General features: G+C 50.1%; 1 protein-coding gene across 2 annotated transcripts in view; it reads right to left on the bottom strand.

Moving 5' to 3' along the window:
* MGMT (O-6-methylguanine-DNA methyltransferase) overlaps positions 1-25,175 on the bottom strand; it is a 285,233-nt gene that overhangs the window by 21,523 nt on the left and 238,535 nt on the right. For both annotated transcript variants that reach the window (XM_068549088.1, XM_068549089.1), the window contains one exon: positions 24,059-24,219. In XM_068549088.1, the coding sequence (XP_068405189.1) occupies positions 24,059-24,219 (161 nt within the window). The remainder of the gene's footprint in view (positions 1-24,058; positions 24,220-25,175) is intronic.

Raw genomic sequence — 25,175 nt, 5'->3', positions numbered from 1 at the left:
AAAAACAGGCTGGAAGAAACCGCGGCATTGGATGGTGAGGACCAATATGAACAAGGACACGGGGAGGGCCATGGTGGAGCAGAGCTGACGGGGGCCTGGGCCTTGAAGAGTGGGTAGGAGTTTCCCGAAGAGGAGTGGGGGGGGTTCTTCAGATAGAAGTGATCCCCCAGATGGGAAAGCGGGGCGGGCAACTGATGCGGCCGCGGCTCCCGTCTAGAAGACGCTCACGTGCTGCTCCACGTCCCATCACTTGCTCCTTCTGCAAGCGCCCAACGCGAGGATCCCTCTTCCAGCAGAGGGAACACGGCGGCGCCAGCCTCTTCTGGTTCCCAGCGTGGGGCTCTGTGGTCCCGGGCAATGCTAAGAGCCCAGAGCACAGGCACGGAGGGAGACCCCATCCTCATGGCTCCCGCCAGCCCTCTGCGTGAGCCTGGAATAACTGTCCAGCTAATGGCAGAGCTACTGAAACCGTGCGCAAGGCAGAACTCACAGCCTTGGTCCAAAAATATTCAAGGAAAAAGGAAGCTTCCTGCTTCTTTTGCCTAAGGCACCTGGTTCACCCAGGGTGAGACGCGCCTCCGCCCTCCCCGGGGCTCAGCGCGGGGCTCTCCGGCGACGGCGGGGAAGGCCGCAGGCTAAGGCAGCTGGCCTGGCCCCCTGCCCTCAGCCCCCTGCTCCGGTTCCACCTCCCCAACTACTTCCCACCTGACGTGAGGCTTCCGAGCCCTTAGAAGCCTCTCCCGGATGTACTGCTCGTCCTAAGCCCTGACCGCCGTCCACACAGCTGGCCAGGAGCCTCTGACGCAGGTGCTCTGCTCTCCCGGGCGGGCCTGGAGGGGGAGATCGGGCCCCACCCTGGCCACGCGGGTTCTGGTCATGGGGGTCCATCTCCACCCAGTCCCAGCGGCTGTGCCGAGGCCTCTGCCCCGGCTGAGTCTGCACTCCAGCCTCCTCAGCGCCTGCAGGGCGAGCCACGGAAGAAACCCTGCAGCCCCGCGCGGCCAACAGTGGCCGTGCTCAAAGTATTAACGCTTTGGTTAGCGGTGGAGGAGCCGGCCTCCCTGCCCCCGAAGGGAGACACCAACGCCTCCACCTTTGAGGCTCCGTAAAAATGAGGCCCGACCACACACGGCACCCACCACCTCCGGCGTGCATCTGGCTCCAAGCCCGACATCCACCTGCAGCTCCGGGGGGCACATCTTTTTACGCTTTCCTTTTCCGGCTGGCCGCGAACACCTCAAGGACGGGGCGCACCCAGTACAAGCCCTCTTCTGGAGGACAACCCCCCGGAATTCTTAGGGATGCAGCTGTGTTGCCTTTCAAAGGAGCCCTTTGGGAAGCGCTGTCCCTTCTCTGAACATACTTGGCTACTTCTTCAGGTACTGCCCCTGGGCCAACTGGTAAGGCTTCAAGTAAAGATGGCCTGTTACTTTGTGGTCCCAACTCATCGGGGTCCGAAACTATTTCTGCTGGTCTAATGACCAGTGTCCAGTGTTGGGTAGGCCGAATTCTGGATCACTTCCCAAAAGTCAAATCCACTCCTGGGTGAGGACAGTTGCCAACACAGAGTATTCCGAAGCACCTAACAGCCCCTGGCACACAGCAGGGAGTCCGTCAGTGCCCGGTAAACTCTGTGTGATGCGACGGCTGGAAGGCCATTTCGAAAGAGAAGGTCTCCAAACGTTCTGAGCAAAGCTGGGGAAATGGGCATGGGTGCTATTTTGAAGAAGACTGATCTGGAAATGTCGGTGAATTTGCTTAAAAATCACTGATGGTCGTAACAAGTGCCAACATTTATCGAGCACTTACTGTGCATCAGGCACCGTGCGATGCGCTTCATCTCGTTCAGTCCTCGGGAGCCCCCGCGCCTCGGGTTCTCTCACCGTCTACTGCAGAGGGGAGGCGCCCCCAGGGTCAGAGGGGGTGGATGTTGGAAAGCACGCTCCGCAGGCGGCTCTCAGGCCCCCTGGCAGGCAGCTCCTACTCGCTGCCACGCCTCAGCACTCACTGCAGAAAGTTCACGCTGGGCTGCTTCCCACGGTCCCCCGGGGGTGGAATGGGGCACGCACCACACGGGGGTCCCATGAGTTACCTGTGCCAGAGCACTCTGTCCGTCAGGGCCGTGGAGATGTCAGGGCTGGTCTCCATCCCCGCCTCTTCCCTCCTCACAGCGGGGCGTTCTTCCCCACACTGAGTCTGGAGAGGGGACAGGAGCCCCAACAGACCCTCGTGTCCTTCTGCTGCTTGGCCTGGGTCTTTCCCTCTCGGGGTCGCCACAGGTGACCCGTACTCAGTGGCTGCCCCTCACCAGGCACGGGCACAGCCCGGATGGTGCGGGCAGGCGGGGCGGCGGGGGCCCACGTGGTGGAAGGCAGCCCTGTGCGTGAGCGTCCCGTCAGGCTGGGAAGCAAGCTCCGTGGTCAGCACGCTGCAGCCTGCTGCTAGTTCCACACTGACACTCCCTGCCCATCAGAGGTGGCCTCTCGGTTCTAACAAGAAAATACACGGTGTTTTAAATTGAAAAGTTTTTCTTTCTTGTAGGTCAGGGGAAGGAAGGACCTGTGCCCCGGGCCCTCACGTGCACATGATGTGAAATTCCCTTCCTGCTGCCTTGGGGACACGCTGTGGGGCTCTGATTTGATTCTGATCTAGCGGAGGCCAGGCTGAGTGTGGGGTACAGGTTCACAAAGGAGCGTGAAGCGGACGCTGCAGGACAAGCACCACAGCTGTGCGCATCTCTAGCTGCGGAACAAGAAGAGCAAATTTTTTTTTTTACTAGATCTTTGCTGGAGCACAATTGCTTTACAGTGTTGTGTTAGTTTCTGCTGCATAACAAAGTGAATCAGCTATACGTATACTTATATATCCCCACATCCCCTCCCTCTTGCCTCTCCCTCCCACCCTCCCCATCCCAGCCCTCTGGGTGGTCGCAAAGCACCGAGCTGATCTCCCTGTGCTATGCGGCTGCTTCCCGCTAGCTATCTATTTTACACTTGGTAGTATATTTATGTCCATGCCACTCTCTCACTTCGTCCCAGCTTACCCTTCCCCCTCCCCGTGGCCTCAAGTCCATTCTCTACGTCTGCGTCTTTATTCCTGTCCTGCCCCTAGGTTCGTCAGAACCATTTTTTTTGTTTGTTTTTTTAGATTCCACATACGTGTTATTAGCATATGGCATTTGTCAAAAAGAATAAATTCTAATGTACACAATTTAGAAAAACAAAATGAAAAAAAAAATCAGGAACCCGCAACACAAATTTATTACTCCTTATAGAGACAATGAGCAACTTCCAGGAGCAATAAACATCTGCGAGTTTTAGAACAGCGGTCCCCGAAGTCCAGTCTGGGGAGCTGCAGCAGGGTCCCTGAGACCTGTTTATTAGGGGGACTGTGAGGTGAAAACTACTTTCACAGTAATACTAAGGCGCTATTTATTTGCCTTTTAAATTCTCATTCTCCCAGAAGTACACAGAAGAGTTTCCCATAAGCTACACGATGTGTGATAACAACAGATTAAATGCAGGAGCAGCTATGAGAATCCACCTGTCTTCCATTAAGGCAAGCATTAAAGAAACTGGCAAAAGTGCAAAACAATGCCACTCTTCTAAGTGTTTTTGGTCTTGGAAGATAGAGGTATTTTCATATAAATATATTATTTTTGATAACATGCAGTGAATTTATTATTGTTACTTTAGAAAAAACTAATACATTAAAAAAATTCTCAGGTTTAATTTCCAACGTGGTAAGTGCAGATAGATAAAGTGCTCGTAACCCAAAGCGCTTTGGGGTCCTCAAGAGTTCTGAGGAGGACAGAGGGGTCCAGAGGGTAGATGACCTCAATAAAGGGTTAAGGCGGTCCCTTTCCACGCCTGGAGAGGCCGAGCAGGGCTCTGAGCTCATGAAGAGCAATGCCCCCGCGGGCTCCGGCTGGCCCTGGGCGCACCAGAACACAATCTCAGAGCTCACCTCGCAGAAGGATTGGACTACTAGCCCTCGGAAATGAGCCTCCTGCCTCACCCACTGCGGGGACGTGACGCTCTCACCTGGCGAGACTGGCGCAGGTGAAGTGGGTTCAACAGCCTCACAGCTGCACCTGGGCGTATTTGTATTCACCTTCCCAATAATTAGAGCGCCCGAAACTTATTTAACAAAAGAATTATGCCTAAGACTTTAAGCTCAAACTTAAGAAAGCCTACAGAGAAATGATTAAACTGTCAATGTCCTGGTATGAACGTGAATAATTATACATTAACACCCTTTACCATTCAAATAATTGTCATTCAGCTCAAACCTGAATAACTGACTTCCGAACAGGTGTTAACGGTTTCTGAACAACATAGGAAATACAGAGAAAGACGCTGTATTTAAAAAAAAAAAAAAAAAAAAAAAGAAGGAGGGGGAGGGAGGGAAGGAAGGAAGGAGTTAACGGGTTATTGAGGGTCACTGTAAAAAAGGGAGTCAAAATCCAGCCTGAGCTTCCTTGTCCTAATTCCCTTTGATGTCCCCAGCCCCTGCGAACCTTATCTACCTGTGTTCTGCCTTGGAGCCCTCCTTTTTCTCCTTCCCCTTAGAAATACTCCCAACTTTCTCGGCTGGTTGGCACTGTATCTCCTGAACGAGCCTACCCCACAGGAAGGACATAACCCACGGGCACAAGCTTGTTATCAAAACAACAGAAAGGCAGAAAAATCAGATTTAAATGATACAACGTTTTCCAACATCAGTGTCCCTTTCTCTGCCCAGAGTCAGCGACAAGAGGCCTCCGTCAAATCTCGCCTACCCGTTTGTGGCTTTAGTCCAGAGGCAGAAAAGGGACCAGTGGCTAGTGAATTTCAGAGCCATGCCTTTTCATGCTATACGCCCCAGTGTTCTGTAAGAACGCGTCAACGTATGCATAGCGGACCCCACCCCTCTCCAACCCAGTTCAGGAACGCAAGTGCACGCTTTCAGAGCTTCTAGAAGCCTTCTGCTAGCCCTCCAGAGTGTCCGGCTTGATTAGCACACATCTCGATGCTCCTGCGAAGTCCTAAAAATACGCTTCCTTTTGAACCCACCATCCTAGGCCCAGCACAGAGGCCCCAGTTGGTGTCATTTAACTCAATCTCTGGGAACACTGGCAAATCTAAAGGGGGGCGGCGGGTGAGTCTGAACGATCCCCACCCATGTGGCTTCTTGAGCTTGTCTGAAATAGCCCTGAGGTCTGTTAAATAATTTTAGCTAACTTTGGATGACCAACCCAACAGAAAGAAGCATAAGCCCTTAATTTCTTAATGAATTATTCTTTACCGTGGAACAGGGATTACGCCATGGAGAAGGCATATCATTACTGACAGAGCTGTCAGAAGGACAGGCAAAAGGAAAACTGGCAAGCTTTAATTTCTCTGCAGAGAAATGAGGGGCTCTTTGGGGATTAATCTCAGTATCAACATTGAGCCTTTGCCGCAGGGCAGCTGAAGAATTCAAAAGAAGTTGTGACTGAATTTTGAGTGATGGAATCTAGCTCCAATTGTGCAGGTGACTTTGGTTTCTCACCTATTCAAATGAGGACGAGGCTCTCTGCAGGGGCGGGTGAAGGGGGTAACGGGTGCCCTCGGCAGGGGTGATGAGCAGGGAAGGCGGGAGGAGGGCCTGGCCAGGGTACCCACTGTGAACACGCACGGAGAAAGTTCACCCGGGTAGACGGGGAAGTGGGGAGGTGGGAGGACACCATCCACCCCCCCCCCCCCCCCACCGCTTGCCCAGCCCGGCGGGTCCCGGTCCCTTCTCTCCTCGCAAGGACCAGGGCTAAGTGCAGAGAGGGGCTGCTGGGGCAGGTGGCAACCCCATAAGGTAACGCTAAATGCCTTCAGCCTTTTACACTTCGCATCAGATCTGTTCCCTGAAAAGTCAGTCCTCGCCCGTTTACAAAGGCATGAGGACATGGTCCCCTCCCTGCTCTGGGCAGGTAAGAGACCAAAGCTGGATAACCCCCCCACTGTCTTCCAACCATCCCTGGGATTTTCTGGAAAGTGTGGGCTGGAGACCAAAACGAGCAGAGCACAGAGCCTAGTGGGACACGGACAGTGGGCGCTGAGGCTGGTGGCGGCCCAGGTGGAAGGACTGGATGCCCAGGGCTCAGGGAGCTCTACTTCATTCCGTAACTGAAGGCGGTACCTGCAACTCCCACAGGTGTCATGAGAGGGGTGCAGCTGCTGTCACCAGCCCAGAGCTGCCGCTGGGGAAAAACGGGCAGAGCCTGTGCCCAGCCCGCTATCCAACCCTGCCCAGTGGCCGCTGAGGACCACTGGTATCTGGTAGGGTGCACAGGACCCCCTTGCTGCCGTATGGGGATGACTAATGTCACCTGAGAAAGAGCACGCTGGCCTAAGTAAATAGTGATGTCCCAAACTCAGGCTCACACGGGAGGGAAGAAAGACCCACGTAAGGTGTTTGGATTTATCAGTGAACCAATCGGCTTCTTACTCATTAATTCAATAAATATTCAATGAGCAGCAACCGTGTGGTGACCTCGCTGGTGGGCAAGCCCTTCGTGGAGCAGGCGAATGTCTGGCGTTCACACAACTGAACACAGTGAGAATCAGAGCAGAGCGCAGGCCGTGATGGAGAGGCTCCCGGGGCTGAGACCAGTGGGTGAGCAGGTGACAGGCTCCAGGCAGAGCGGGTGGGTGCCAGGAAGGAGGAGGGGCCGGCCCAGGGGTGCAGGTGGGACTGCAGAGCACGGCAGGGGCTCCAGGCGGCAGAGGCCACAGGGCGGGCCACGGGAATTCTGGGTCTTACCCGGCAGTCCCAGGAGACAGTGCAGAGTTTAAAGCAAGGGACGGCATAACCAAGTGGTTTTCTTCCAGGGCTGGCCTTAGGCCACAGGGCAGACGAAACCCCCTGAGCTCACCCAAGGTGCCCGCCGCAGCAGGGAAGCCCAGGCACAGCAGCCCAGGGCTGCTGGGGTCTGCTGCCTCCCGTTCTGCTTTTGTCCTTGTCACACGGTAGTGCTTGCCGCTGGTGACCTGGCCTGCTTCCCAGGACCCTCACCTTTCTACTCGGAGTGTGGGCCTCTTCTGGAAGCTCCACTCATCCCAAGAAAGTCAGCATTCGATAAGGTCCTTCCCTCGGCCTGTTTTCTCACCCATGTTTTTGTGGCTGGGAATTCGGTGCTGGCTGTTGGCTGGGGGCCTCAGTTCCTCCCCACGTGACCTCTCCAAAGGGCTGCTGAGTGTCTTCACGACACGGCAGTTGGCTTCCCTCAGAATAAGTGATCCAAGAGGGCACTGGGAGATGCAATGCTTTTCCCAGCCTCGGAAGCCATGCCATCACTTCCTCCATACCCCGTGGGCCACATGGGGCCAGCTCTGATTCAACTGGGGAAGGAGCAAGAGCGTGGACACCAGAGGTAAGGATCATGAAAGGTCACGGTGGAGACTGGTCATCCCACATCTCTTTTCTAGACAGCATCACGGCATTTCGTAATTCAGCAGGGAACCCTGGATGGACCAAAAGTCCTGACTTCACCTATGACTTTGTTAATTGACTATAGTAACAAGATGGCATATCACAACAATTCTAAAATCAGTCCCAACAGTTTCTGCCATACCTCCCGAATTCTCAAAGTGAGCATCAATTATCTCAGGCTGGGAAAGTGGGTTTTAAACACGGAAACAAAATCTACACAGTCATAGAAAGTACCTCATTACATAGTTCTCATAAGCCCCATGATCCCCTTAAACACTACTGTGTTCCCCTTCAAATTTAGCAACTTAATTCTGAGTCTTTTCATTCAGCTGAAACTCCACCACTATATTATGAGGCAGGGGTGAGACAATATGATTTTTCATTTTCAACAACAGAGACAAAATTGAAAATATTTGATTTTGAATTTTCAGTATCAGGTGTACATCTACCACTTAAAACTTTAAAAAGTCTCAAGCCATACATTATCAGGGGCTCAAATTCTTCTAGAAGTTTCTGCGAAAAATGACAATACCTCTGATTCCATGGAGTGGTCAACAAACTATCGCCAACTTCAAAACCAGGCCCTGTTCCACAGTAGGAGCCGGCAGCCAGACTCCCCCGCCCACGGCTGTGTGTGGTCATGGCCGGCAAAGACTGCCCTGCAGCCAAATGGACTCTCCAGTGCTGGAGAAGCACTTCCCGAAAGGGCTGTCAACACTGCTGGCTCAACACGACACTCAGGAAAAGGCGGGGAACTGACACAGTGATTTTCAGATCTAGGAATACTGTTTGTTTGATACTCAGATTAATGAATCTCCAAGGCTGCACATCAGCAGCAGACTGGGGAAATAATAATTAATTAAATGAAGTACTCTATAATTAGATCACTTGCCTTAGTCATTCAACCCACGGCTACTGACACGGAATATGCGTGTAGCAAATATCTTCTCTTACTCTGTGACTTCCCAATTTATTTTCTTAATGATGTCTTTTAACTTTTGATAAAGTCTATTTTATTGCTATTTTCTTTCCCGGCTTTGTATTTCAGTGTTGTATGAAATGTTTGTTTATTCAAGTCATGAAGATATTCTCCATGTTTTCTTCTAAAAGCTTTAGAGTTTCAGCTTTATGTTTAGGTACATGATACATCTCGAATCAATTTTTATGTATGGTGTGAGCTAGGGGTCAAGACAAATTTGTGTGTGTGTGTGCGTGCTATCCAGTTGTTTAAGCACTATTTTTTGAAAAGATTTACTTTCCTCATCCGTCTATTTGGAGTCTTTCTCAGGGATACAATGACTGTAAAAGTGTGGTAAGCTCTAGTATGTTCTATTGCTCTAAGTCTTGAGGCTTGTGCCAGTCCCACAGCGTCTTGACTATAGAAGATCTGTCTTAAGTTTTAAAATCAAGTAATGTAAGTCCTACAACTTGATTCTTTTTCAAGGCTGCTTTGGATATTCCAGGCCCTTTGCATGTCCATATAGGTTTAGTATCAGCTGGGAATTTAAAGGCCTGATGGAACTGAATATAGAGAACAGTTCATAGAGGACTAACCTCTTGACAAGGTTGGCTTTTCCAATGACCAAGGTCTAGGCATTTATTCAGGTCCTCTTTAAGTTCTCTCAGTTTTATATTGTTCAGTGGAGAGGTCTGCATATCTTTTACTAAAGTTAATCCTAAGTACTTTATACTTTGGACACTACTTATAAACAGAATTTTAAAAATTTAATTCTTAATTTTATTATGTAAAATCAATTAATTCTTACATATTAAGATTGTATCCTTAACCTTGTTAAATTCACTTGTTAGATATTTTCAAAATTCTGTAAGATTTTCTATGTAAACAATTTGCAGTCTGAATATAGACAGTATACTTATTCCTTTCTAATACACACACCTTTGTTCTTCTTACCTTTTTGCACAGAACCCTTTGTCCTTTTAAATTATCTGTTTATTGTAGAGAATATATAGTAGGGTCTGGCTTTTTAAATCCAGTCTGTTTATCTCTGCCTTTTAATTTGAAACTTAAGACCATTTACATTCAACGTACAGGTCGGTATGTTTGGGCTTGAATCTACCTAGTACCAACTTGCTATTTGTCCCATCTGTTCTCTGTACTCCTTTCCCTCTATGTCCTGCCTTCTTTTAGATTACTTTAAAAATTAGTACTCTATTTTACCTTCTGTACTGGCCTATGAACTATTCACTTTGGTTTTGTTTCTTAGCGGCATTCTAGGATTTATGATATGCCTCTTTATCAGTCTTCCTTCAATTAATATGATAACTTGCTCACAGTAATCTAATAACTGACAGCAGTATATTTCCATTTTCCCAGTCCTACCTTTCGTGCTACTGTTGTATTTTACTTCTATGTATATTATAAACCCCAAATTTATTATTATTCATTTTATTTTGAACAGTTAATCATTTTTAAATGAAAAACAAAGAACAAACTTTTTTTCATACTTTCCCACAAACTTTCCATCTCTAGTGCTGTTCACTCCCCTGGGAATTGTTCAACTTCAGTTCCCAGTAGCTCCTTGTCAGTCTCAAGTGGTTCCCCACGCACATACAATAGCACTCTGCAACCGACTCAAGAGGACACCACGCCGAGTTCTGAAACTCTCTGTGTAGCTAGCTCCCTTTTCTCCAGTACTCTGCCCGCAAATTCCAGCCACCTGGACACTGGGACACATGTGCTAAAGTATTTGTAGCATCACTAGTTGAAAAGGCAAAGAATGAGGAGAACCCCAATGCCTACTGACAGAGGATAGGAAACAAATAACAGCACGTCCATCAGATGGGATTCTACATGGTAGTTACAGTTAGTGAAGTATACCTACAGGATTCAAAACAGACGAGTCTCACAAAAATGTTGACTGAAAGAAGCAAGTCACAGGGAGACATCAGTATTATTCCATTCATATAAAAAATGCAAAACACGGAGCCGGGCTGGAGGAAGGCAGACGAGGCCAGGGAGGGCACGTGGGACTGAGCGGTGCCGGCAGTGCCCCATTCTCAACCTGGGTGGGTACATAGGAGTCCTCTCTCTCTTTTGTTTATACCTCACAAATCCTTAATGAATATTCTTTTGTCTGAAGTAGCTATTTCATAAAAATCATGAAAATACCAACCTGTCATCAATGGACTCAGCAATTATTCTTCATGAGGCCCTTGAAATTGCCCCTTTCTCTCATATGATAAAAAATGATTCAAAAGGTATTTATTTACATAGTTTTCTGGCTTTCCCCCGGACAATTAACTTTTAAAACAAGGGAGGGAAGACGACGACGTTTCCTGCATCTGGATTCCATGCTCGTGGCGTCCCCTCCCTTCCTGACCCCCTCACTCCCTCATCCCTGTGGCCTGGTTTCTATTTCACAAAGCAATGACGCCCCTCCCTGACGGTCTAGGGAGTATATATCTCCCTCTCTATATACGGGATATACTTACAAACACACACCTGCATACTTCCCACTAGAATATAAGCTTCGTAAGACTCAGAACTTTGTTTAGTTTGTTGCTAAGTTCCAAGAGCCAAAAAGAGGGCTTTGCTTATAGCTCAATAAATATTTGCTGAATGACTGATCAGCTGAACTCCTTTCTCCGTGGTCTGGCCTAGGGCTCTGCCAGAGAACGGCATCCGCATCCCCACCCTCCCAGCTTCGCTTTGAAGAGGGCGACATTTATTTACTTATTTTTATAAGTCCAGGGGAAGGCATTCAATAGATATGTTGAACTGAATGATTTCTAGGACTTCTGACCCTAGAGTATAAAAAGGAACAACCAGTCAAGAATCACTTAACCGCAGCGTCCAAGGCAGCTGGGAAGTGGTTATCCTGCACGCTTCCTTCCACACGCTCTTTGGAAGAAAGGGCCCGTGCGCACTTGGTCCGGGATGGGGACGGGGTGGGGTAGGGCCGCACACCTCCCAGGGTTCTCTGCAAAGCTGGACGTTTCCTGAGACCCCGCCGGCGTCCACAGACTGGAGCCCCCAGGTGCGCTCTGAGAAACACCAGCGTCCCACGAGATGCCAGCAGGGAGAGGCGCCGTGGAAGGTTGTTTGGGCAAGTCAAGGCATTTACTGACCATCTTCTGGACCAGCCACATATTGAAGGTTCTCAGAATTCCCGTCACAAAGAAACCTGTTTAGCTTTGTTTAAAATTTCTCAAGCTTTTTGGTCATGGAATCTTTTTCTGGTGAGGTATCTACTAACATCCAGTAGAACTTAACGTTTTACCCAACTGGCCTAGAACAGGTCCCCCTACAGTTTAAGAGGAGGTCTGTTCACGTCTTCCGAAGCCCCGCTTGGGCTCAGCTGTCCTTGGGCCCCACAAACCCTCCGCTTTGCAGCAGCAGCAGCAGGGCCGAGGGAGTGATGGGTGCAGGAGACAGTCCCCTGACATCCTTTCACCTGGGGTGGGTGCGGCAACGCCGTGGGCTCCGGGGAGCTCCGCCACCCAGTGGTGGGCGGGCACGAGGGCACACGTGGCGCTGCCTTTATCAGCTCAGTGAGGGGGGCAAGGCTGACAAGTTGTAAAAAGTTCTCCGAGAACCACCACGTGTGCTGAGAGAGAAAGCTAACACAGCTCAAATCTCTCACATAAACTCAGAGCCTGAAGTTTTCTTTCTAGGATCCCAGATTAAACTGGATGAATTTAGAAACCCGAGGTTTAGAAAAGCACTCAGGCTCAGAAACAGCGTGTGTGCAGCCCTGGGCAGGAGCGACAGGGGTCCCGAGAGGTCACGTGCAAGGCCTGAGAGAAGGGATCCAGCCTTGAGGTGCAGGCGGTATGGGGACTTGGCCCCGGGGCAGTCACACACCTCGGGATCCAGGGCCTGTGTAGACAGACCTCTGTGCCAGCGTGAACCCTTCCCAGGAAGGGGCTCTCCGGAGATTTGCTACGTAAGATCCCACCTTCCCTGAGGCCCTCAACCCTCCAGCCCAGACAGCAGGAACCAGTTCCACCAGCAAAGACTCTTCCTCTGGGTGGAAGGAGGAGCGGGGCCTCACGGCAGGCCTGATGCAACTTCACTGCACAGCAGAGAGCAACTCGGTCAATCTCCACACGCTTCTGCGACAGGGGCAGAGACGAGACGGAGAGCCAGGTGGAGCTGGGGCCGCCCGGGCACAGGCTCTGGAGAGGCAGCCAGGCGGACGACTGAGTGCAGCGTGGGGGGCCCGGGCCAGGCCGGAGGCTGCCTGCGTCCGCGCACTCACCCAGGAAGTCTCTTGGAGTCCGAGCGCGTGCCCAGGGTGGTGTGTGCTCTAGAGATGCAGCAGTGCCTCAGCCAACGGCTGCTTTTCCTCGGAGGCCTGGTTCGCTACCAGGGAACGAAGCGTCCAACATAACCTTCGTTGATTATGGATACCTTTCCTATCTTCTCCTTGTAGGAGGAGGAAGCAACAGGGAGGCAAGCCTACCAGTTTTCTCAGAGACAAGGCACACCTCTCTGCACACGCCCCCGTGTTGACACTTGGCTGGCCCGCTGGCCCCGTCCTCTCGCTTTCCGTGCTGCAGAGCGGGAAGCCATGCTTGGAAGGATGGCCCAGTCCCCGGCAACTGAACTGAAGGTCAGGGTACCCAGCCACGAAGTGCGTCCATGGTGCTGGCAACAGGTCCGGCTACACTTCACAAAGACCTCCAGCCTCGGTCAAGGGCGGCGGGCCTGCGCCCCCTAACGTCGTGCTCTCTGGAGCAGACATCCCCGACACAAACCCCAACACGCTCACGTATGTGTTCCACCAAAGGAGGACGTCCCACAAGTGAAGAGTCCCCGGGAAAGGAGGAAATGGCGGCGGGCCTCATTTGCGCTCGTCCGCAAGGGACACCCAGACCCAGGAACGTCACGCAAAGTTCCAAAAGCGGGCTGGCACGTCCTGCACTCATGCACTCCTTGTCACGTTCACGGGGACCGGGCTGGGTGCTGGGCTGAGGACAAACACAGGGCTCCACAGGGTGCCACCTGTGACCCGCGGCGAGCCCCACGTCTGTTCACCACCTCTCCGACCCCCGCCCTCGTTCCCCCCACTAGAATCCACCCCATCCGTTAACTGTATCCACGGCACGATGAACAACGGCTTCTGGTGCTCAACCCACATCTACGAGGACAACGGACCGGGCGCCGTCGGAGAAGAGTCGGGGAGAGTGACCCCTCTGGGCCCTGGGAGGCCGAGCACGGCTGGTTCCCAGCAGGAGCGAGTCAGGTGGGGGCCGCCCCTCCCCCTGGAACCCTCCCCCTCTGCTGCGGCTCCGTGTGGTCCGCGCGCCGGGGCAGGCAGTATCTCAGAGGCCAAGCCAGAGGCGGGTGCTCTGCGGTCGGGGTGGAGCGCGGTCAGCCCAGGCAGCCAGCTCCCTTTGCGAGCTCCGCGCGGGGAGATGGTGCCGGGCGCACTCCTCCCCGATTCCCCAGGGCTGCGCCGGCTCCCCCTCGCTCCAGCCCTGCAGACCACCGTCAACCTCCACGCTGACAGCACGGCTTGTATTAACACAAATGGGGCCATTAATAATACTGAAACGCGTTAGCTTTAACCCAAATAAACAAGACCACTAATGAAACCCTAAACGCGACGAATCCCATATTCTAGAAAGGGAAGCACACCGGGTGGAGAGACAGGGGCCCCCAGCCACGTGTTAACACTGAGAGACCTTGGGAGCCGTGCGTGCGCGGGTCTAAGACGCAGGCTGTGACGAACATCAAAAGGTGTTAATGGTTTCAATATTTATCTGCTGCAGGGAAGCACTCTAAAAAGGAGACAGAAAAAAAAATTCTGCTAATGGCTGTGTCTTTGCCATTAAAGTGAAAAGCTTAATGCATCTTATAATCAGAGGACAATTTGCAAATCATTAAGAGAAATGTAAAATTCCATTAAAATACAAATCAAGAGACTCTCCCTGGACTAATAATCTTTTGGATATTATTTTGCATTTCCCTATTTCTGTTCCAACACCCAGGCCCCACAAATGATTGGTTCCTGAACATGGTCTTTACCACAGCCTACTTCTTTAACGAGAAACCGAGAGACGCATAATCTGCTATTCAGAGCAGGTACTAATGAAGAATTCCATATATTCTGAAATTTAATTAAAACCCCAAAGATTTCAAATTAGATGCAATTTGAAATGCCTGGGGCAGAAATACATGCACTTGCGTGGCGAGGGTACCACACTGAAAGTTGATACCGTAATTGGTCTTGATGTATTTTTGTGTTGCCGGGCTGAAGCACAGAACTCATAACCATATAAAAATTCTCTGTAGATTACCTGCTCATTGAAAATGCCATCACTCAGGTAGTTCTCTACTAAATTACCATGCTACTAAAATGCACAAAGTGATTCGGAGAGTAGAGTGGCACAGCTGGCCGACGCTGCCAATGAGTTATGCATGCGTCAATGCGGCCTTTTTTCTTAGTAAAATATGCTCAGTTGAATATTAAAATATAATTGGCATTCAACCTAAGTAGCTTAAACCATTTTGTTATCTTCTTTTAAACCGATTTGGCTCCTCCGCAGTTATTTTCAAGGATGCGATTCACAAACTAATGATACCATCATATTCAGCGAGATTTGTGCTGTTTTACATTTGTCATAAATAGGTGCAGTTTCTACAGCCTGCTAGGGATGGCCTTTAATATTAGCTGCTCTTGAACATCAAAGGCCCGATTCTTGAAAAAAAAAAAAAAAAAAAAAAAAAAAAGGTGGGGGGGGGGACATGCCATTTATGTTGGTTCTTGCATATTTTATTCTACAAAGAGGAAGAGATGCGAATTCTCTCTGAAAAGTATACCTCTTGGCCAAGCAATGAGCCCCGGGTCTCCGAAGCGCGGATGCTGGGTCTCCTTCACACTGTCTGAGGACAGGCTGAAAGGGCATGGCATGCTGCTGCTGGACCTCGCAGCGCAGCTGAGGAAGGAGTGTGTGTTTTTAGAAAAAGCAGACAACGCCCCCTCCCCCCGAATCCGGGACACGTCCTTTACACGATGTGTTTGTGTCATGACAAACAGCAGCACTCAAGAAAGGAAAAAGTAGTTGCCGTAGTAACAGAGATCCTGTATACAGCGATGTTGGCTGAGAGGCAGGGCTCAGCAGGGATGCTACTTCCCAAAACATTACCAACACTTCCCTCAGTAGTTTGAGGGCAGGAAAAATCTGAGTATAACTCAGTGACCTACTGAAGAGCTAAACAGACTCTTCCTCTACTTCGTTCTTCAGTTTTCTTCTTCAGAAGCACTTTATTATGTGGCCTTAAAAACATCACACGATGCCCCAGCAGCTGAGCCTCCAGCAGGTCTGCTCTGCCCTGGAGATTCCCACCCCTCGTGGTCATGAAAGCCACACCAATGGCCTCACACCTCGGAAAGTCAGTTGATTCTTCTCCACGTCAACACCTCACTTTTCCATTCTGACGTTTGAAACGTGACCTTCAATAAATCTTATATTCTGAGTCATCTTGAACATGAGGGTTGCAAGTAACCCTATGCGATAGAGCATTTAAATTAAGTAATAGTTTTTACACTTTGGGATCCTACAAATAGTTTGACGGCATCACTGCCATTAGTTTTATACCAACATGTGCACATTTAACATTGGTAACATAGTCCAGTTCTATACACCGCTGTATTAAAATACCATTTTCTCTATAAACCCAGGCAGTAGAGATGATTCTATTTATTATCGCCAGCATGATATCAAGATACGTTAACGTTGCCTGTACAATGTGGACAGACGTCCTGTGACAACAAAAATATTAATTTAAACATCCTCTTTGGAAGCAGCACATGTATAATAATGACTACAGTTGGAATAAAAATCTTGGAAGGACATTTAAAGTCGGTTTGTCACTTTAAAATATAGGCTTGTTAGAAGATTCTTATTTTTCAAAGCTCATTTCCAATGAGAAATTATTGAAGAAGGGGACAATGTAATTTACTTCCCCTAGCAGGCAGAAAGTTGATTCTCTACTCCTCTTTTGAGGTGAAATACACCCAAATCCAACAGAGGACCTTGCAAGTAATATCTTTCTAAACGTGTGAACGTAATTAGGGTGACTTTTATTTTTAACAGGCACTTTCATTGGTATGATGTTTAATTGCTACACTACAGGTAACAGTCATGTTTTAATGTGAATATTTTCCCAAAAAAGCAACACTTGTAATAATTTCAATTTTAGGTACTATCTATTTGTAACAGAGGCCCCATTACATCTTACAAGGTTTGAAAGTAGCTGACTTTCAAACCAACTTTTTGGTTACTGTTTGAGCTTGGTTAAATTATACTGTGTGACCCCAGTGGCGTTGAGGGAAGGCATTCTCGAGTTCAATTTTTTTGCCTGATTTATGGAAACTTCAGGGAACGCAGGCTCTGACCACCTCTTAGATTTAGGAGGAAACTTCCACTGAACTAGGCTACCCAGGATCCCCTGGTAATTACTGATCAGTCAGAGGGCTCTTTGCACAGGGACACCAGGCATCTTCTCGGAGACCAGCAGGCTGTGGTTCTGTTCCAGCCACGACGGCACTTCAGGAGCTGGTATCGACAGACTAAATTCTCCCCAACAGGAGGGGGGCGGGCATTTTACTACGCTTTCTCCCTAAGGTAAGTGTAAGGCGACTGTCGGGTATGTGAATATTTACACTCTATCACCGCGGTCCCAGGACAAGTTCCACATTAGGTATGCGGAGAATCAGGTCAGCATCCAGAACCTGGAGAACCTCTCTCCCCTCTAATGGCCACTTCCACTGCTCATGGGTCTCCAGAAGAATCTAAAGCTTCACTCAGCTGGCTATTTCAAAGAAAAAACACATTTTTGGCCAAAGTATCGGGACGCCTTCTGAAGGCTCTGGTTAGCTTTGTGCCGACACTCTACCCTGGGGTATCCTGGCAACGTGCCAGCACCTGGCGAGGCTCTTCAGGCTCTCGGGGGGCATCGTCCCGATGTGCGTCCTCACCCGGCAATGGAGGTGTGGACGTGCCGCCTGTCCTGCCCAGTCTTTCCAACTCAAAGGTGAAGGATACACGGGCTCTCCCGCCTTTTCACCTGGCTGCGTGCAAAGCTCCAAAGGCAGGGAGACATGCACACACAACCTAGAACTTATTTGAGCTGTTGATTGCAACAGCAAAAACACTTCTTAAATATGCAGTTACGTCTCAAACAGAATCATTATTAAATTAGGAGTGTTAACCTTCGTAGAGAGTGAAGCACGCAGCAAAAGCACTTAGAAGAGCTAGATCCATTTTAATATAAATTCCTTTAAAGGCAATAATGCTCAAAATAGCGCATAGGTACATACACTACATATACACACATATACGTGTGTGTGTATGGATACACAAACACGTGTGTGTATGTGTGTGTATATATATATATATATAGTTGCCTCTTGTAAGGTTTTAGAAATTATAGGCATACTATTGTTAACAAGCTCTCTAGAGCATTCTGATACATACACTCCCAGAAGAAGGGCCTGAGCTACCAGACTAACCTGAAGAACCTGTTTGCTTGAACGAGTCATAGGTGAAACTTTAAAGACTCTCTCCTAGTTCAAGATGTGGTTACACAGTACAAAGAATAAACAAGTCCTAATGACAACTGCCAGGCAGGAAACTGCATAAAAATAAAATACAAAAAATAATGAACCTCAGACATAATCGGAACCTTAGGCTCTTTGGCCCGTGGACTTCCCAGTACACTGGAAGGCTGCTATGAGCTGAGAAGGAGAGCTCCTAGCGAAGCGCACTGACTGCTTCTGAGCTGGCCGGGCCGGCCTCCCACAGTCCCACCTGCTGAAATGACGCTCCTTCTGCCCAGGCTGGGAGCCCCCAACCCAGAGAAACCCTCAACCTGGAACACAAAATTCTGGGAATCGAATTTTTGTTCCACTGAGGGGCTGGAAGGGATGTAATACTCAAATAAGGGCAGGGGCCAGGCAGGCGGGAGAGGATGACGAGCCCATGAAGATGTTCCCGTCCACTAGGAAAGGGACGCATGGCAGCTGCTGGCTCCCGCGAGAGCCAGATGGAGGGGCCGCCTGGAGAAAAGCCGGGCTCTCCTGAACGGCTCCGCAAAGGGACGAACGACGGCGTGGGACTGGCCTCCTGGTCCTAGCGGGGAGGGATCCTCGGAGACAGGTTAATGAAGCCCTAAAGGGTCAGCAGCAAACAAACGAACATCCTGATGAGGAAGGCAGCTTGCTCCCCACCTCTGTCGCCCCCAGGACTCGCGCTACACCCCGTGGATCCTTTGCTTTCACCAAGTCCTGCCTTGCTCTTGTTCATAAACATTCCCACTTCTCTCTTTTCTCTCATGGTTCTAAACCAGAAAACCACACTGGATTTTACTCTCCATGAAAGAGGTGATGGGCCGCTCCTGGCAGTGGCCTCCTGTATCGATTCGAGACCTCCGACCACCCTCCCGGCACCTTGAGCTCCATGGCCTACCACCCGCTCTCAGGCTTTTGATCTGGTCTTTTCATTTCACCTTTCCCAGCCTCAGCCTTAGAAGGCCACAGAGCCAGATCTCCACGTCTATTAGCCCTGAAAAGCAGCTCAGCAGCTCCAGGGTTGAAAGAAGTACGTTCTCACCAGCTGTTTCCTTCCCACTTAATTTAAGTGCACGCCTTAGCTTGTTCTAATCAGTAAAGGGGCATCGGAAGGTTTATAAACCTTCCAGCCCCACCAGGTAATATCTCAGCAAGGTCAGCAATTTTTATAAGCCCTCATTTGAAAAACAGGGGAACAGCGAAGGCTATCAACCAGAACCCGTAAAGCGTCTCCTGTTTTAGCTGTTTTCTCTTTAAATTGTAATTCTTCTCCTGTGTTAGCTGTTTTCTCTTTAAATTGTAATTCTTCTCCTGTTTTAGCTATTTTCTCTTTAAATTGTAATTCTTTTTTTTTTTTTTTTTTTTTTGTTAATTCAGGAAAAATATCAGTACAAACTGCCTGAAAGCACAAAGCTGCCTCCTGCTGTGGACCTAGAAGGGAGCCTAAGAGAAGACCCTCCCCTCTCCGCTGCAACACCCTCCGCAGGCTGACTGGGCGGGCTTTGTGGCGTGTAAGGCGACACGAACACCAAAGCAGGCCTCCAGGGCACTGAACGAAGGGGGCTCAGTGGGACTACATTTAGGACACAGTGGGGAAATTAATTCATTCGCCCTGAAAGGGCCTTTCCCCTAACTGACTGGTAGGGTTTTCTAGAGGCCCTTTTGAAACAGGGTTCGACAGGGATACAGAATTACAAGATTCCTTACAGAGTCTCTGAAATAGAAGTTGCAAAGAAACTTCCCTCTAGCCAGCAGGTTTTAAAAAAAATGCAGATCTTACTACTGTCATGCAGCTGGATTTCATAGCTACAAGCTAATAGCTGTGACGAAGGAATCATTAAAGTGTTAAATATTTCATTTAAAAGGGAACATTGCAGTCACTTTGAAAAGAAAACTCAGAACTCATCGGTTGAAAACCGTCACGTGTGAGACGGCGCAGGGAGGACAGTCAAGGGCCTCCACACCTGCTCCGGGGACAGCCTCCTGTGGTGTCCTCTGCACAGGCCAGGCACTTCCCCAGCGAGGGCACTGCAGCCTGGCAGGAAAAGCGCAAAGCCACACGCTTGGCAGGCCTGCCGCCCATCGCCTGGCCACGCCTGCCAGAAGGGTCTTCAGGCGCAGAGGGAAGAAAGCGTCTACACACACACATTCTGGGTCTGAAAGCAGATCTTAGCTTTTCATAGGCCTGCTCTTCTTGAACTCATTGTGAAATACTGCTTCAGCACAGCGCTTCTTTAGTCATTCCAACGGCTTTTGCCATCGATCTCTAAGGCTACAAGTATTAAGATGTATATTATACAAAGAAGCTAAAATTTTTTTATAAGTAAATATAAAGAATTGAGGGAGTATTCACAGAAAATAAGTTTAAATGATAGTTTATTATGAAAGAAACAGTAAGATTTATTTCAGGAATCATGGCTTCATTAAATAACTATTTCTTGGGGAAAAATGAATTCAAAATAAACAAACCTGACCTTTTTAAGAGGCTATATTATAGGGAGGACCCAACCTCCCTAAATGCTTCACTGCGGACAGCTAGCTCATTAGCAAAACACAAACTCCCTTCACAAAACTCAGAAAACAAAACATTAATTTGTTTTTGAAATTAAATGACTAAAACAACAATCCCACAAGGAATTAGAACACTTCTTATGCACACTCACCTTTCACTTTCATTTCTTCAACAGCACCATGAACCTCACCCCTACCTGCGGCCTCTCCTTCCCACAGAGAAACCCCACCTGCTGCGGCCCAAGAAAAAGGCAGCCACCCAGGCCTCCAGGCTTCTGGCCAGGAGGACAGCTCAACGGTTCCTTGTCAGAAATACCCAGATAATTAACTTGTTCCTACTCAGACTTCAGAAATCCTCCAAGTTAAGAAGTTGAATGATGTGAAATTTCCAATATTTGACATTTTAACCTACAAAATGGCAATTCCATATGGTTCAACTCAGCACCGTTTTGTGACCAGCCTAACAAAACAAATAGACGGAGAGCACCACAGTCATCTGGAGGAAGGAGCCTGAGAGACTAGCGGCCCTGCCCGAGCTGAGGGGCCTTTGGGCGGCAGCAGCAGCCCAGGCCAGGCCAGGCCAGGCCAGGCCAGGCCAGGCCAGGCCAGGCCCGGGGTAATGGGACAGATAGCGCAGCCGGAGCAGAGGCCAGAGCCTTCCAGGCCGGGCTCCGGGAGTTACCTGTGGAAGTGCTGAACTCAACGAGGAGCTCAGTTATCACTACGCTTCTAACCAAGTTGAAACAGGGAGGTCTGCTCTAAATCTCAGAGGAATATGATGAAAAATGACACCCAAAAGGATGTTATCAACGTGTTCAAAATCTGAGATGCACAGAAAATAGCATTTGCCAAGGAAGCATTTATTCCACAATAAACGCATCCATTCCTCCCCATTTGCAAAGGTTTCTTTTCTTGTGTTGATTCACAGCTTCTAGAAGCTCTGGGGCTGCCAGAGCACTTTCCTTGCGTGGCAGCGTGGGCTGCCAGAGCACTTTCCTTTCCTTTTCCGCTCACCACAATTTCACTGGCTAAGGGACAGAGAGAAAGAGAGCAAAGCCAACCACCACTGGACAGAAAGGGGTGTCACCACATCTGGGGGTTAGTGCCAATTAACTCCGTGTTAGCAATCACATTACAACCATCTACCACCTCCCTTCTTAAAATGTAAAATCCCCACACCTGGGCCCTGCCTGGGACGTGTGATCGAGCTGAATTAGAAACACCTGGCTGGCACATGCTGCTGCGTGGGAAATCCTGGCCCTACAGCAACCACTAACTGTCAGCAGGCGGGCCTAGCCTGGGGGACCTCCTGCCACCAGGGGGGTGCGAAGAGGCTGCCCTCACCCCAAAACCCAGCTGGAGGGGACCTGGCCTCAGCAGTGAGTGTCCACCAGCACTGCAGGGCTTGCCCAACAGGGGATGGGCTACTGGGTGACTGGACGGACTTCATCCTTCCCCAATGCCTACCTGCAGCTTGTCCCGGTTGCCCAGACTGACCATGACCATGACCATGACCATGACCATGACCATGACCAGCTGGCAGAGGAGATGGCCAAGCTTGGGCCCAGAGCCGGGAAGGTGGGGGGCGGCAGGGTGAGAGTGGTCCCAACTCTCTTCAAGCACTGAGGACAGGACTTCAGGATTTTATAAGCTCACCCCCTGCTGACCCCCTCATTAGATCATACAGATCCTTCCTGAGTTGGTTTCGTAATTTCTCTGCTCTGAAATTTTCCAACCCTTAAATTTCAGCTCACTTACGTGATAAATGTAAAGAGAAGGAGAGCCGCTTGGCCAGTTCTCTCCTGCTCCTGCCAGAGCAGTAACCCCCAAATGGCAACAGGAGATCGAAGAGTTCGCTGTTCCAAGGTTCCCAAGCCCCTACTGTAAAAACAAGCCCACAGGGCTTCCCTGGTGGCGCAGTGGTTAAGAATCTGCCTACCAATGCAGGGGACACGGGTTCGAGCCCTGGTCTGGGAAGATCCCACATGCCGCGGAGCAACTAGGCCCGTGAGCCACAATTACTGAGCCTGCGCGTCTGGAGCCTGTGCTCCGCAGCAAGAGAGGCCGCGATAGTGAGAGACCCGCGCACCGCGATGAAGAGTGGCCCCCGCTTGCCGCAACTAGAGAAAGCCCTCGCACAGAAACGAAGACCCAACACAGCCATAAATAAATAAATAAATAAATACATAAAATTAAAAAAAACAAACAAACAAACAAAAAAAACAAGCCCACAGCAGGACCCCCATCCTGCACCTGGCAAGGGGGCGGGGCACACGAGGAGAGTCACCCACACCCTCGACTCAGCCCGGCGACCTGAGGTGCTGGTTCCGAGCAGGCGGTCAGTGCTGGGCGGGGGGGCGACGCGGCCACAGCGCCACCTCAGCCCGCGAGGGCCCCATTCTCGGGGGCAACAATGGAGGGTCTCTGGACATGAGTAGGGCGTGGGGCAAAGGCCCACTCCAGCTCTCACGCCCTACCCTAGAGACGCCCTTTTAGACGTTCTGGGGCTCCCAGCGGAGGACACTGTCTGGAGACAGCCCTACGTGATGCAAGGGGGCTGACGTGGTACCCTGTTCAGCTTCAGTTCATTACGAGCAAAAACGTCCAGGGTCCTGCCTGGTCACTCATCGGACCTTGTCAGTCAACTCAGCTATTAGCTCACCTGGCCTGAACTTTCCTACCTGCCTTCCCTGAACCCGCTCCACCTTCAAGTTCAGTTTCGCTGAAACCACAGCAGCAACTAGAACCATTAAACTTACTGAGCGCATTCCATTTTGAAACTCAAGATGGCTTTAAATTTACCTCATCTAAAATCTCAGGGTAATTTTTTTTCCTCACGTGTATGCATCTATATGTATATAGCTATATGTAAGTATATACTCAATGATATTAAAATGACCATGAAAAAAATCACTGTGCGAAATAAACCCCTGGTATGTGTCTAGAATGATTTTAGTTGCCATAATTAAGCCTCAAACAAAAGCTTACAAAGAAACGTCTGGGAAAGTGTTTTTAGGTTATCGCAGACTTTATGTGCCATCAGCACACCGCATGTAGACAGTAAGTTCATCCCTACAATAATTCATCCCTTGCGAATACAATATTTAACGATGGTAAGTTTGAGGGGTTAAACTGAAAACTTATTCAAGAAGACACACTGACCGAGTGTATGGAGTGGCTAACTGTCCATGCATGAGCCTCGTTCTCTGTGCTGTTGGCGAGCAGATAAAGTTCACAATAAGCTTATTGAAAAACTTACTGCCATTCAGATGTGTTCCCATGTAAACCTTTCAGCCAGCGAGAGTCAGGAGTCGATCTACATGGATCATTTGTATTGCCTTTGCCAAGAATTACGTGACCACGTGCCAAAACTAACACAACCACTTGGAACGGGTGGAGACTGCGCTCCCCTATCCGTTCAGTGCGGCCACGCGCCGCCTCTGTCCAGACGATGCGAAAACGCCACGTCAGTGTGGTCGGTAACCTGAGCTGGGAGGTCGGTGGCAGTCAACAGGTCAGCCCCCCTGAACCAAACACTGCGAGGCGGCCGAGGTACTGACCTTGCTGGAAGATGGGATGGTGAAGAGCAGGCACGGGCAGCTCCTCGAGGGCCGCGGGCTCATGGAAATAGGCACCCAGCCAAGCCGCACACTGCACCAGGGGCTCCGTCACGTCCTCTGGACCTCCGGGCCGCTCGGGAGGAGCGGGGGCCTCCCCGGGGCTGCAAAAGAGATAACAGGAGCTGATTCAGCCTCTAGGCCCAGCGTCCACACGACTAGAAGCAAACAGAACACGCCCACTGCCTCTAAATGGGTCAGCCTGTAGCTGCCTTGCAGGTATGCACGTCTCGCCTAGGTGTGCAACGGGCGCCAGGACGGCAGAAAGGTGCTGGCGGGAGGACGGGGGTCGCGGCCGGGGTCACCCCAACCCGCGCTTCCACCTCCAGCTGTGAGGACACGATCTCTGGAAAGAGGCAGTTCCCGGGAAGGATGCCCGGTACCTGAGCTCTTCTATTTGGGGCTGAGTGTCTGCAGTCACCCTGCAGAGAAGGGATGTGAGGGCACAAGGATGACAAGCACGGAAGCAACTCCAGGGGGCGTGTGCCTGCCCCTTCCTGAGACTATCACCTGCATCAGTTTTGATCTGTAGAATCACCAAGTACTCATCTTAAAAAATATTTTCCAGAAGTATCGATACCCTCAAAGTAATTAGCCTGCAGGCACCCACCCCTCCCACCACATTTCGATGACAGACCAGCACGGTTACATGTGCTCTGTGGCTTTGAGCTGGCTTCCGGGGGACCCCCTCCGAGTTCACGCTGGGTCTCACGCTTCAGAGAGTCTACTCTGCGCGCTGGTCCCTCTGCGAGTCTCATTTCAGTTGCAGCGCCGTGACTTCCGTGCCCGGGACTTCTATCTATCTGGTTCTCTTCTGAGTCTTCTCGTTCATTCACTGTGGTCACTGCGCTCCCTTTTTATCTCCGTGAGTTTAAACCAACACATCTTAGACTCACTTCGGATGGTCTCACTGTTTCCTCTACTCGGGGTGCTAATCCTTCTGTTTGGGGATCCTGTGGCTCCCCTCAAGGAGCTGACTTCTCACCTTCAGCAGGGGCCGATTTTCAGGAAACGTGCTCCGCTGGACTGAGAAAACGTCCCTCTGGAGAGGGTTCACTCT

The sequence above is a fragment of the Eschrichtius robustus genome, chromosome 7 (assembly GCF_028021215.1).
Source record: "Eschrichtius robustus isolate mEscRob2 chromosome 7, mEscRob2.pri, whole genome shotgun sequence".
NCBI lineage: Eukaryota > Metazoa > Chordata > Mammalia > Artiodactyla > Eschrichtiidae > Eschrichtius > Eschrichtius robustus.
Note: the sequence above shows the minus strand (reverse complement) of the source record. Positions and strands in the feature narration are given on the sequence as shown.